Genomic DNA, 14,749 nt, shown 5'->3' with positions numbered 1-14,749 from the left:
GACAGATCCTGAGGGAAACACACACAGCAGTTTGTAGTAGGGAAGCCTGGTGAGACCATCTGTGCCTCAGAGGCTGAAAAGTTGACCTCTGCAGTTGCGTCTGGACTCACGGGAGAGGGAGAAGTTCCAGCCCAGATAGATCTCAGTTGATCAGTGAGGACCAATCAGCTACTTTGCTGTTGGGTGCCGGAAAAGTAGTTAGAATGCAGCTCTGATTTGTGGATTAATTTCTCAGTGGTTCTAGATAAGAGGGGATCCAGATGTAGTGTGTGTGTGTGTGTGTGTGTGTGTGTGTGGGGGGGTCAACTCTTGGATGGACTAGATTCAGTAAAGATTAAATACAAGAAGTTTAAAAACAGGGTGGCACGGTGGTGCATTGGTTAGCACTGTCACCTCACAGCAAGAAGGTTCTGTGTGAGTCTGCATGTTCTCCCCGTGTCTGTGTGGGTTCTCTCTGGTACTCCAGCTTCCTCCCACAGCCCAAAGACATCAAGAGGGGACGAGGCTGATTGATACTCTAAACTGACCGTAGGTGTGACTGTGAGTGTGAATGATTGTCTGTCTCTATGTGTTGGTCCTGTGATGGACTGACCAGGATACAGGATAAGTGGTAGAAGATGGATGGATGGATGTTTAAATACAATTTAATGTCACACCTCAACACATGAAGTTACTAACTGGGCACAGCATCAGTAATGTAAAAATATTACATTTTTACCTCAGTAAGGACAGTTTGTGAAAAACGGGGATCCTATTTGTTTTATTTTCTACTTTTTGATAACATCTCAGCTTAAATAATTTTCTTATCATTCTCTCTTCTCTCATATACAGTTTGATGATGAGTGCAACTTAATCATATGTCCCTGGTTTGCAGTTACATGTGATGAATCAATAAAAGTGACAATATGATGAGTCACAGGTGTGTGCAACATCTGCTCTGGCACTGCTGGGAAACTCAGCCTGGTGTATTACAATGGCACAAGTGTGAAACTGGGAGAGTGCATCCTCCTAGGGCTTCTGCTCGCACTACCACATTGATCCTTGCTTCCGCTTTTCTTCATGGGTTCCTCTTACATGGTGTATTTTGATAGAAAGCGAAGATTTTTCAAACGTTGTTGTTGGACCTCTAGGTGTGAACTTTGGGGGGGGGGGAGGCAGACAGCAGTTCGATGTGTTTCTTTCATGGCTGCCTGCCTTTCCATCAATCCTCAACACCTTTTTTTTTTTTGGTCCGGCTGCCGTCCCTGCGTAAGAGAAAAAGCACCAAACAAAAGGCTGGTGGATGAGAGGGAATTCAACGTGGTGATTCGATTTTTTTTTTTTTTTCTGCTGGGAAAGAAAAAAATCATATTAGTGACAGTTTTCCCGGGAAAGATCTCACATCCTGTCAATCCCAAACCTGTCAATCTTCAGAGTAAAAGGAATGAGGAGATGAAACAAGAAGCTTTTATTGAATATCTACAGTACAGTGGCAGGGCGAGGGTTAAACTATACACTGACTAGCATGGTTTGAATTGTAATTTAAAGCGTGTGTGTGTGTGTGTGTGTGTGTGTGTGTGTGTGTGTATCTCAGGTTCCTGTCACTGTGGCCAATGTATCTGCTCTCCCCAAGAGTGGTGGGTGTCCGGAGAGTACTGCGAGTGTGACGACAGAGAGTGTGACAAACATGATGACCTCATCTGCACAGGTAGCGTATGACTCCCTCGAACACACACACACACGTATACACTGCATCTATAGCTTCTATAACATCCACAGGAGCCTTCTCAACCTTCCCACTGATAATGGAAATCCCACTACATGTTTATAATTATTTTTGCCCTGGAGCCTGTCGAAAGCCAGACAGCTGTTCGAAGTGTTTCTCATCATTTCTTCATAACTCCAAATGTCAGCTTTAATATCATTCAGATGAGTGTTAGTGGTAGGAAATGCAGACACAAACTGCCTGAAACAGCCAGGAAACCAGGCAAATGTACGTTGAAATGTCTGCTGAATGTTCCAGACTGACTTTCTTGCATTATAAAAATTACCTTACGCACGGTTATTGTAATGTTTGAGGGTTTTTTTTTTAACCTGAAAAAAAAAACAATTCCTGAATAGAAGATGAATGTTCAGATTAAAACTGATTTCACAAACCTTTAAAGCATTCAAACTCCCATTTGACATACAAATGGTGAGACAAGTGGAATATTTGCGAGTGTCATAAACTGGAACTTTTTTTCTTTCAAAACGAGAAAAAGCTTCCCAAATTAAAAGCCGTGTTAGAGCTCACCGTTGATCTCGTTCCTTCGTGAATTGTCGTCGTTCCTCTGAACGTCGAAGTGTTTGTTGGTTTAATCAGATTCCTGAAACTTAACTTGAATGTTTGTTAGGTTTTTGCTTTTCTTTCACATGATTTGAGTTTCCATTCACAGATGTTTACCAGGTGTGGATTATATAATGGCAAAAACTACAGTACCCAGGAGGCACTGTGGTACAGTGGTTAGCACTGTCGCGTCACAGCAAGAATGCTCCGGGTTCGAGCCGTGGCTCAGGCACGGGATCTTTCTGTGTGGAGTCTCCATGTTCTCCCTGTACCTGTGTGGGTTCTCTCTGGTACCCCAGCTTCCTCCCACAGTCCAAAGACAAAGACTGTGATGGACTGGTGACCCATCCAGCAAAGTGAATTTCAATATTTATGTCAAAAGAAGTCTTGATAGTTGATATGAATATCCGTCTGATATATCAACAAAAAAAGACCAATATCTCCTGATATGATGCTGATGTTTCCATGCATCTCCACTATCCCACCTCATCACCAGAGGTGAAGGGCACTTGACTGATTTGAAGATCGGGAAGCTTGCTTAAGTGTGGTAAATACGCAGGGTTTTCACTTCTAATCCAACCAGACATTTGTCCACTGCTTTGTGGGTAATATCGGTGAAACCCACAGATTGTCCTGAGCAGTGTCATCCGCCTCTTCCTCCTTCACCCCCCTACCTGAGAAAGCAGCACCCTGGGACCCAGGGTGTGAAAAGAGGAACCTTGTTAAAGGTCAGGCATGATGGCACAGCTCTTTTAATTCACAGTTTTTCCTCTCACATCCTCTCTCAGGGAACGGGCTGTGCAATTGCGGCAGCTGTGAGTGCTGGGACGGTTGGACAGGGAACGCTTGCGAAATCTGGGTTGGAACAGAGTACTGACGATGACAGGACACTGGTGTTTAGAGGCCTGACTGCCCGGAGCAAGCAGGAGCCCCACCGATGGTCACAAACAGGATGGCAAAACACCACAAGAGGCAGGACCAAGAGAGGCTAAAACTAAACATGGACACCATCCTGCAAATCACTAACCGTGCTCATTCTTTCATTGTACTGGTTACAAATTCTCTTTTTAAAACTGGGTTTTGTAGGTGAAAGATTTTCAGTGTTTGAAACAATGTTAACATTTATATGTTTTCACAACAGCTATATGTGTAATTTTTGAATATAGAAATGCTTTCATGCAGAGGGTGACACAGGATAAGTTGCAGGTTCACGACACATACAAATACTGGGTATAAAATATGTATTATTAAAGTAATACATCATCATCAAAAAAAAGCTATCATTTGTTAATTAATTACTCCCTGTTAGATGTCTTGAGTTTATTAAGTTTTCTTCTCCTGCATGACTTCTTGATGAATCCAGAGTTGAGGAAACACGAGCCTCCTATCGGTGTTGCTGGACGCTAATGGAGACTGAAGATTATCAACACGAAAATTAGGCAAAATGTCGGTTTACAAACTCTCATGTACATCATCCAGTATAATCCCAAATTATTTCCTAGTCTCTGAGCTCTGCGGCGTGACCATGCGTGTTCAAACACACACGCATGGTCACATTCACCAAGACACCAGTGGAGGATGTTAACATGATTTGCAGCTCACCTTTCGGAACAGTTGACCTACTTTATTTGTTGTACCGTTTTGTTTTGCGGAATATGGATATAATCCGAGGTTATAATGAAGCATAACCTTGGATTATACCGATAATGTGAGTTTGCAAACTGAAATTTCGCTGTTATGAATCTTTGATGAGGACCGGTGAGCACCTATCAACAGGTATTAGGCTCGATTTCTGAATTCTGGATTCACCAGTAAGTTATACTGGGAAGAAAAAAAACTTTTTTTTATCAGTTAAAATAAGCAGGTGAGCATTTGATAAAGAAATGATAGTATTTTGGGTGAAGAATAACTTTAAAGTGAAACTTGAGGGGTGCTGCAGGGGATCAGTGGATGGACTCACTTGAAAGCTTGAGGCAGACGTACTGTTTGAGGTTTTTATTTCTTTTTTTTAATAATAAAACATTAAATGTGCCGCATGACACAACATTTTGCATGGAAAACAATGCGAAGACCTTAATCATACATGGTTACAAATTTGTTATAACATGACATAACTCCAATGGGCATACTTGCAATGGTATACAGTATATATTGTTTTGAAAATAAATCATCTCAATAGTGCCTGTTCTTCTTCACTGGAAAACAAACAATCTGCCTTTAAAAAAACAAAAGAAAAACAACAACAAAAAAATAACCCATACTGTACTACAGGTATGGACGTTTCTCACTCAACTTATACTAGTGATAAGGTGGGAGAAGAGAGGGCATACGTATCAGTTGTGGCATGCTGGATGTCCATGTCACTTCAAAAGGTGGCATCAGGGGATGAGAGCTGCATCCAGCTCAGTCACCACTTGAAAAGAGGACCGATAAGAAGTCACAAAGAAAATTTAATGTAAATTCTACTTTGGCCTTTCATGCTCAAACTAGCCAAAAAAAACCCCATCTGTTGTTCCATCAAAATGACAGGTGCAATAATATACTGCACACTATATTGCATTAATTAAGTTACTGACATTACAGTACACCTTCATTATATAAATATTTTTAGTCAACATGTTGTATATGTGTATACAACAAACACAAACTGTATAGTGTAGACAAACTCGTTGCATATATGTATGTAAAATTAGCGGTACATACCAACAGTTCTTGATAGACATAGCCTACTACATGCAGTTCATCGATGCCATCCTCTCCTCATGCAACAGATGGGACAACATACAAAAGAAGGAGGTTGAAATAAGAAGCACAAAGAAATGTTTGGTAGAATATTCTGGCAGAGAGAGAGAGAGAGGGAGAGAGAGATGGGAGGGTTAAAGAAAAATGTCGGGATCAGGAGACGACATCACACATGACCCGTATGTGAGAGAGAGAGAGAGAGAGAGAGAGAGAGAGAGAGAGAGAGAGAGAGAGAGAGAGAGAGGACAAAAAAAACCCCAAAACCAACAGTGGCTACATAGATCCAAACATGTACATTTACACATTGGTCATTTACAAAAATAAAGTCAGCCTCGGAGGAGCTAGTCGACTGGACCAGCGGGCTGGAGCAGCAACCAGCCCAGCATGTAGAGTTTGTAAGAGTGGTTTAGCTGTTTATGGGGACAGAACATCAGCCCCAACCCCCCCCCCCCCCCAAAAAAAACAACAACAAACAAACAAACAAAAACAAAAAAACAGCGCTTTCCCAACTCCTAGATGTATATATATGTATGCCATTTTACTTACAGCATTAACAGATTTATACAGACAAATATTGAATGTGCTTCGATGTTTGGGCTTAAGAAATGGTCACGTGTAAATCCAAATAAATTCAACTAACCAAATAAATCCCTTAATATAGTTGCAGTTTTAGCAACAAACAGCAGCAACTATCTACTTTATCGAACACAAACTAGAAAGAAAAAAACAAAAAGGTCATTAAAAGCAAGACAGACGTTACAAATTTGATTAATCAGATCTTTGATAAACCGCTAACAGTCATGATGGAAATGCAAAGTGCAGTGGGTTACGTTCTGAATAGCCTACAACATGCCCATTAAACTCCTACAACACCCCAGCGTCTTCAGCTTCAGCTCTCCCGTACATTGTTCCTCATAGAAAACACATGCAGGTGATTAATTCAAGGTATACAAACTTCTCCAAAATGACATCAAGTCAAGACCTTTGAGGGTGTGTGAGAGGGTGAGGCAAAGGTCTGAGCGGGGTTAGACAGGACAATGCTATCACAGTGAAAGCTTTGATGAATTCAATCAGATTTGTTATCCTTTTTTCCTTTTTTTCCTTTTCTTTTCTTTTTTTGAAGGATCAGTTCTTCTGGGATGAAAAAAAAGACTTTGGTCATTTCAGAGTGAATAGAATGGATCTGAGCGTGTGTGTGTGTGTGTGTGTGTGTGTGTGTGTGTGTGTGTGTGTGTGTGTGTGTTGTCTGAAGAATAATGCTACCTCTAAATGGATGTCTCGGGTGGGTGAGGCACCTTTGGCCCAGTGGGAACTGGGAACCTGTTTTTGCATGCCGGGAGTCAAGGTCCAAACAGGCACGTGATAGGCCAAGATGATCAGTACTGGACTCTGCATGCTGAGCTAGGAGACAAATCCTCTCATAATAATAATAATAATAATAATAATAATAATAATATTATCTAGTCATTTAAAAAGTTATAATTTTTAATAGTCATTTTCCCTAAGTTTTATACAATGAAAATGTTACACTATAAGCCATCTCTTGTATAACTGCTGCAAGAAGAGAGAACACAATATTAACCTTGCCCATGCTTTAGGTTGCTGAACCAAATAGGGATGCAGCCAGTATAAATGTCGCCTACTGGTTATCAGCCATGTTGTTTTCTGGCTTTAAAGTAGATGCTGCCACAAAATGGCTGCCAGTGCTGCAGTTATAGACCATCTTGGTCAAAGCCACAAGCCTTGCCTCGTAGTCCAAAGAAGTCAGCGAGTGAGGGACGGAGACCTACAAGGCCTAGAGATATTCCTAGAGCCCACGCTCTGAAATCAGATTAAAGAAAAATAGACTTCAGGTTTCTATTTACCAGAGAAGGCGGACTGAACCGCTGGTGGGACTTAAGATAGTGATATGTATACACCATTCCTTACAGCGCTTTCCCACCCACACGCACATCTGTGTATAAGTGTGTGTGTGTGTGTGTGTGTGTGTGTGTGTGTGTGTGTGTGTGTGTGTGTGTGAGCACGCGCGCGTGTGTGTTTGTATGTGTGTCGGGAGCTCCTCGCATTGATTGCAGTGGCGCTAATTAGCACTTCATCAACTATGATTGCAGGAGCTATCTGACAGCCTCCAGTGTGTTTTTATTAGCTGCAAAAAAGCAACAAACTTTCTGTGTGTGTGTGTGTGTGTGTGTGTGTGTGTGTGTGTGTGTGTGTAGGCAAGAAGTTGTTGGTTTTTTTTTTAATATAGGTTTGTTTTTATGCCACATCTGTGTGAATGTGTTTCTTAGAAAATCACACAACTCGCTTGCAAAATCGTTTCTAGGTTACTTGACAAAGAGAAAAGTGTTGAGACTAGAGATAGAAAGAGAGGGAAGAGGGGAACATACTCATAAAAAATAGAGGACGGTAAGTCCAAATATTTACTCTATCTATACAGCCTCTATCCCAGAACATAGCTGGTGAACTGTGGTATAGAAAATAGATCTGAAGATACACAGACTCTTCTGCAACAGGGCATCAAAGAAGGAGGGGAAGGGTCTCTTGTATGAACCGTCAGCAAGCAAAGTACCACCAGCGTGGTTGTATTCACATGACTTGTCACAGTTTTAGAGGAATTGAAAGGCATTCCATGATCAGAGGTCCTCTTTCCTCCTGTGCCAGAGAAATAGCCGCCTCCGTCCACCCATGTTGAGACAGCTGGACAAAAGGGAGGACGAGGCGGGGAAGAAGGAGGAGGGGCAATAGAACGAATGAAGGGAGCTTCACCTGGATCTGATCCCCAGACGAAAGAAGGTCGGGAGTCTTGTGGGGAAAAGGCTTGCCTCCATCATGTTATACCCTCCTCCACACACACACACGTGCACACACACACACACACGTGCACACACACAAACACACACACATGCACTCACACACGCTGGGCACTCGTCAGGTGTGGCTATGTGGGGGGCTTGTCGGGTTTGCTGACAGGTTTACCTCCGTTCATCACTGCTGGCTCACTTGTGCTTTTACTGGGAGGTACTGCCACCTTGGGCACTGTCTCTCCAACATCATGCAACGATGGCTCTCTGTACATGGCAACTGGAGGAGCGGGAGACAAGGGAAGACAGAACAGAGACAAGTCAACCACTGGAAGCAGGATTGTCTTCTCTGTACTTTTGAGTGTCTAAAAGCAGCCTGATTGCAATTTACCGAGCTATTCCAGACTCTGTAGGCTTTTAAACAAACAGCAAAAAGTGTCTTATTATTCCCCACTTTAAACTCCAGCTGTATTACAGTCTGAAAAGGACACTTCAACTTGAATCCATCTTTAAATGATGGGAAGCAATCAGGCTGCTGGCTGATGAGAGTGATGGTGGCAACCGTTTCATGGTGCACTTCCAGAGCTGTCTCTCCTCCTACGCACCATAGCTACAGATCTCCTATATTAAAGCATATATTTAAGCGTGTAAAAACACTCCATTATTATAAAGCAGAAATCAATGATAATTAGCGCATATAAATCTTTAAATGCCACCTACTCTTCCTCTCAGAATACAATGCAACTACGTCTTATTTCCCAAGTTTAAAATCCAATCTCCGTGTTTGTGCACTGCAGGCTACAAGTTTCTGTCGGCCCCTACTCGTTCAGGCTGAACGATTTGTGATGTCACAAATCTTGACTTGGGGGTTCCGCCTCCTTCAAATAAGATTTTTAACAGCAAAAAGGGAAAATGTACATTCCATGAAAAAAATGTGGAAACATTCATCTGGTGTTAAATAGTGTTGTGAAAAAGAGCTGAAAAAAACATCCAGGAACGGAACTGTAAGATAATGACTCAGCACAAAAATACAAGCGAATACTGGGTGTGTATGATTTGACCAGTTTTCTAATCAACTAGTTTACAAGGTTACCATTAGTCACAATGTCATTTAATTTTGAAACAAATGGGAAGTGAACTTTGGAAACGTTAGTAGCATTGCATTTCCTGCTCATAGAGCAAACAAGGTGGCCGACGCAGCGTTTTCATCAAAATATGGAGGTAAAGGCAAGGTTATGCGACTGTGAGAAGTGAAAGACAACAAAAGTCAATTTTGCCATTTTTAGCATCTACCAGTAGAAAATAGAACGAAAACTCAAGGAATTATTTAAAGTTGGCAGAGTTATTATTGTTATTTGCTGTCTGGGAATATCTGAAGACACAGCTGGTCACATGATTTAAGGAATGAACCAACCATTTTTTACATTTTCCTTAAAAAACAAACAAACAAACAAACAAAAACAGCCAAAAAAACCACCTAAACCCAGCAAAGTTTTTTTTTTTTTAGTAAATTTGCAGTTTCTATCAATCGTTTTGCACGTGACACTTAAAACTTAGATTCCCTTCAAGTAAGAAAACAACAAAATTATTTAATTCAGTTTCCTTTTTAGTCCTTTAATCCTTATTAGGATTCTTTATAACAGGTCCATCTGTGGAACTCAGTTTTATTGGTCCAAAACATGATGGTTCATGGACAACAGGGGGATGGTACAAAACCTAAAAAAAGCATTTAAAAGTCATTTGTGTATACTGTAGTATCATCAGATACAGATACTGTTTCTGGAAAGTACTACATACCTTCTAATGGCTTGGGCAGGAAGTGAGCAGCTGGTTTTGTTTTTTTCACCCGGTTCCCCTTCATAGCTTGACCTTCTTTATTGAGACCGAGAAACCAAGCTCTCCCCGACTCCTGTTGTCTATACAACATGGACGAGTAGATCACATAGTAGTTCTCGAACACCGACTCCTTGAATTTGCACTCTGCTGTAAAGAGTTCCTGCAAAGACACACACATGAAGATGGACACTTTTTGTGATGTTGCTCAGAGATCACCAGGACAAATGCCTTTTTATTTCACGCTCAAACTCGCCTCGCTTAGTGAAATTGACATCGCGCGTCTACGTGTCGAGTTCTGCCGAGCCGATCTGTCTCTAATTATGTTTGATTCAAGCCTGGCCTAATGACCCGCTCTGGTGAAACGCAACGCTCCTTCTCTCCTTGGCCTGCACCTTGACATCACATGTAGGAGCGCTCGTTTCGTCAATTAGCTCATGTTCCTGGCAGAAAGTAGATATTGTTAGGCACTGACCCCGTCACCCCAGCACGAGAAAAATCACCACTTTTCCCCTGAAGAAGTCCAACCAAACTCCTTTTATTTAATTGATCAAACCCAAAGGGGATCCTTTTTTTTTTATTATTATGACTCTCTGAATAACCTCCATATCCGAAGCTGCTTTCTGAAGTGGAGGAATAATGATACAACTAATCAAGCGACTCCTCCATCCACACCTCAATCTGGCAATGACGAATGAATTCCAAGCCCCAGCGTATCTCTCTCTGCTGGTGCCCATTCATCTCCAACCAGAAGGGTAATAAAAAGCATTTCCATCGCATGTCCTGGCAGGCTAAAAATAAAGGCATTCGCTATGGTGTATTAATCAAAGCGCATCCATCACAACTGAGCGAAAGAGATGTTTCTCAACATCTGTTCTGTTGCGCTGGCTCACAGAACTACTATGTAAAAATAAAATACAATTAAAAAAAAAAAAAAAACTCTGATCGAGCCTGTATTACAATGGTGTCCATTGTTAGAATCTCTGATTTTTTTTTTAAGTGGCAGAAACATGGAAGATGATGCAAGATGTGTCTTACAAAACGAAAATATGCAAAGATTTGCAAAAAATGACAAGCACGAAGAGCGACGCGAACGAGCTGATGGAGGTATAAACTTTAGCCTCTCAGTTTAGCATGAGATGAAACCCATTTTATTAAACCTTAGAAACAAAGCACGCCTCAAACTGACGGCGATGTCGTTAGTTCTGCAGATGTGTTACCAAACCCCCCCAAAGAAAAGACGATGATGTAAAAAGTCATCAACGCCGCTGGTATGAAAAAAACTTTGAACTTCAGAAGAGCGCACACTCCAAAATCGATCAATCAACCTCAAAGTAAGTTTTCAGTTTATAGGTCAGTGATCACATGACCTTCTTGGCAAAGGTAACGATGATTCTAACAGAAACTTTTTAACTCAGGCCCTACACACAAACTTGATGGTGTCCTTACAGGATTCATCCACCGAGAATGTCTGAATTAATGGTGAATCACCTCTCCCTTCACTAAAACCAAAATTAAAGGGGAAAAAGTCACATGATTTTTAATTCTCTCTAGCCCTCATTAACATTCCCGCCTTTCATCAGACATCAGTTTTACCCAGACGAGGCTTTATTTTAAATCACAGGACATAATGCGGGGGTTAAAGTCTCTGTTTTGAACACTGGACACACCGCGGCGTGATTAGGGTGTAATTAGGCCTTTGCTAAATGACTCCTGTCAGAGTTTATCCTCCAGCCAGTATGAAGCGAGAGCAGAGCTGAGCAGGAAGGAGTGCAGGGGCACTTGGGATGACCATAATGATCTTGAGAAGCTGTATTCTGAGTGTCCTCTATATCCTAGCGTAGAGGACTCCCGGGTATTTCTGAGTGGAAGTCACAAATGCACCATCAGCACATAATGAGATGTCAAAAAAAAAAAAAAAAAAAAAAAAAAACTTCCGGAAGAGGTTATGGCATTATGACTTTTGTCTGTCTCACCAGAGATTACGTTACACAAGAGAATTAACTTCAGGCTATTCTAGTGGTAAATGTGAGGATTAGGATTATAACTATTAATGCTGCTTCTGCGGCAAGACACTGCTGAGCAGAACAATAATCCATTGACAGACAGACACGTAGCGAACCTAAAGCAATACAAATGAAGTCTTATGTGATAAGAACCAAAGTATGAAGCTGGCTGTTAAATGTCAAATAAATAAACATTTCCTTGGAATGATGCTCCGTTTCGACCTTGCTGTTATTTAGTTTGTCGTGTGCATTAGGATTTATTGTGTGTTGCTGGCAAACAGCAGTCAAATAGCTGCCTATTATGTCCAAGTCATCTGCAAGAAAGAGGTTAGAGAAGAGGAAATATTGCTATTCTACAATCAAAATTACACAACAGAGACCTTATTAACCTTTCATTTCAAATGCACTCACCTGGATAATCTCTGCCAGCATCTCATAACAAATGCCCTCATTGCTTTATTTATTATTACTAAACCAAATAAACTGCTCTCTGAAAGAATATTTAAATCTTCTGATGTCAAGCCAATTAGAAGGCAAACTACCTTCATGGTTCCCTGTGATGCTTCAATTAGGTAATTAATTGTACCTGTTCCCCACCAGGTGAGCCGGTACAGGAGCTTGGACGTACATTAATATGCAGAGTAACTGCTCACTATCCCGCTGTGGAAACGACAAAATTGTTTATTAATGCTGCCAGCATAAAACCTATTAATCCATGGAAAAAAAGGTCAACCTCCAGAAAGATGAGCTGCATTCACAATGCTGCTTAGATGCTCTCATATGTAAAAGAGTCACGTCGCTTCTGTGTGCAGACAATTGGTGGCTTCAGCAGACCTGTCTGATTATCGAGCCCAGAGGAGAAAGAGGAGACAGGGCCGAATGAGGGGAGACGCTGGTACAGAACTGTTCCCAAGAAGATCTGCTTACACATGATGTAAATAGAGACATATGTGTTGGTAAAACACCAGAAAAAATTAATTTGATTACTGTTTAGACGTGCCGTCGATGAAAATAGATGTAAAGGTGTCACGTCTCTGGGCAGAACAGAGACACATAAGCTGAGGACAAAGGGTGCAGGTAAGGTAAAAATCTTTACTGGGAAGCCAGACGGGAAATCAGTCTGAGCAGGCAAACAAAACCAGACTGAATGTACACACAAAATTGCTCCCGGGTCATTAAGCTTGCTTGTTCAATCCCAGGACGAGCCTCCATTTGTCATGACCAGCTCATTTAATAGGTATTGCTTGCACTGAGAATGTGTGTTGAGGCCTGGTATTGCCAAGGACCTCACGGTGCAATATGATACCATATGACACGATAAAATGCCATTCGATACGATACAATACCACACAACACGATACAAAACATATACAGTAATATAAGATGGGATACGATATAATGTTATACAATACAATATGCAATGCAAAAGTGATACTAAATGATATGATAGAACACGACAAGAGATACAAGGCAATACAATACGCTACAGTGCGTTAAGATACAATAGGATAAAACACAATAAATATCACAACAAATGATATAGAGATACTGGGATACTCTGCATAATGATGAAAATTTCTAACTCAGTTGAAAATCCAACATGCTGGGTGGTCTAATATTCAGTACATCACATTAAAATCATAAGTCAGAGGACAAATTGAGTCAAAACTTTTATAATTTCCCTTCCAATTTATTAGAGGAGTGTATGGAAAATTACGTAGTTGTACACTGTTCATGGAAACACCAAATGTAGTTGTGTAAAATGGATCCCGATACCTCACATCTTATCATGATATATCACAATACGATAATAATACCAGGGGCTGCGATATCAATGCCAATAAATTACTGTGTGAATGTTATCGCTCAGCGTGCGTAGCTTTGCTTATAGGGGCGTGAACCTCAATCAAACCAAACCTGAGTGGCCAAGGCCATCGTGACAGGTGATAAGGCAGAGGTGGTGAGGAACTGCTAAGAAGTAGGTAGTGACTACTTATATGTTGAACACAGGTAAACAAAATAAAACAGGAATTGAACCCAAGTAAATGAAAACACATAACCTCAGATAAACAGTATTGTGAGACAATGATGGTATGATTTCTGACAAAGACAAAGCTTTTGAGAAACTGCATATTTGAGGATGTCAGAATAAAGAACAGAGGGCAGAAGTCTGGGTACAGATCAAGGTCTGCTTCCCGTCTGAGCCTCAAAGTTACACTGTCAAAGAATATCTCTTGACTTTGCTCTTTGTCTTCACAGATCTGCAGACAGCAAAGGTGTTGCGTTGTCATTCTGTGCAACACTGGCATGAATGTTACATCTGATTTCAAGGTTTTCTCAATGAACAAGCGGCTCCTGGCTGGTTCACTGATCGGTTCATTTCAGGTAAGCGCACTGAACTTTACTGGGATCAGGAATCCACTTTGACGACGTTAAATAAATCTATTAACATTACGCTGATCAGAAATGTGATCGAAGCCCTGGGGCACACTGGGGCCGTCTGTGTTGCCTTTATTATGTTCAAGAAGGCTTAATAGTTTTAGAGTTATTACGTTTGTTTAAATCACGAATGAAAGCAATTTATATTTCTTGCTGTTGTGCTGTAGCCTGCAGATAAAGACACGTCTGCCGTTGATGGAAGCTGCATCAGGCTCCATGTCAGACACGTAGCATAGCTTCAGCTCAGTTCTTATTGTGTGACTTTTTTTCACATTGGTTAGGATTAACTTCCATGTTCTGAAAGGGAAAAAAAAAAGAAAAAAGGCTGGTGGCTTTCAAGATATAAGTGCTTAAGTCTACTTGTGGAAAGTCTTTTCTGATACAAAGTGTCTGAGGTGCCTTGCTAATTTGTAACAGACCTTTGACATCAGGGCACATTTAGAGTTTGAAAACTGAATTAGTTAGGAAACGCGTCGCCGAAACACAAATACGGCATTTACAGAGCAAACAATAAAATCTGAAAATTGGTGAGAATTTTGCCCATAAATGCTCTTCATTTGCAGTGTTTCATGACATCGTCTTCTTTTATGGCTCCATCAAAGAGATGTATGAGACATTCGCCC

The 14,749-nt window shown here is 41.1% G+C and overlaps 2 protein-coding genes across 3 annotated transcripts in view; one reads left to right on the top strand and one right to left on the bottom strand.

The window, feature by feature from the left end:
• The window catches only part of itgbl1 (integrin, beta-like 1), a 39,702-nt gene extending 35,230 nt beyond the window's left edge, over window positions 1–4,472 (top strand). The window contains exons 10-11 of the mRNA XM_086220240.1: window positions 1,574–1,687; window positions 3,094–4,472. Coding sequence (XP_086076366.1) covers window positions 1,574–1,687; window positions 3,094–3,182 — 203 coding nt within the window. The 3' untranslated portion in view covers window positions 3,183–4,472. The remainder of the gene's footprint in view (window positions 1–1,573; window positions 1,688–3,093) is intronic.
• Window positions 4,473–5,505: 1,033 nt separating this feature from the next.
• The window catches only part of fgf14 (fibroblast growth factor 14), a 92,587-nt gene continuing 83,343 nt past the window's right edge, over window positions 5,506–14,749 (bottom strand). For both annotated transcript variants that reach the window (XM_086220241.1, XM_086220242.1), the window contains exons 4-5: window positions 9,646–9,844; window positions 5,506–8,128 (exon numbers count right to left, since the gene is read on the bottom strand). In XM_086220241.1, the coding sequence (XP_086076367.1) occupies window positions 7,986–8,128; window positions 9,646–9,844 (342 nt within the window). In that variant the 3' untranslated portion in view covers window positions 5,506–7,985. The remainder of the gene's footprint in view (window positions 8,129–9,645; window positions 9,845–14,749) is intronic.

This window comes from Aulostomus chinensis, chromosome 12 (assembly GCF_037954235.1).
Source record: "Aulostomus chinensis isolate RoL2024-O1b breed Wild chromosome 12, RoL_Achi_v1.0, whole genome shotgun sequence".
Lineage (NCBI taxonomy): Eukaryota > Metazoa > Chordata > Actinopteri > Syngnathiformes > Aulostomidae > Aulostomus > Aulostomus chinensis.
The sequence above is the reverse complement of the archived record's forward strand: the minus strand, read 5'-3'. Positions and strand labels throughout refer to the sequence as shown.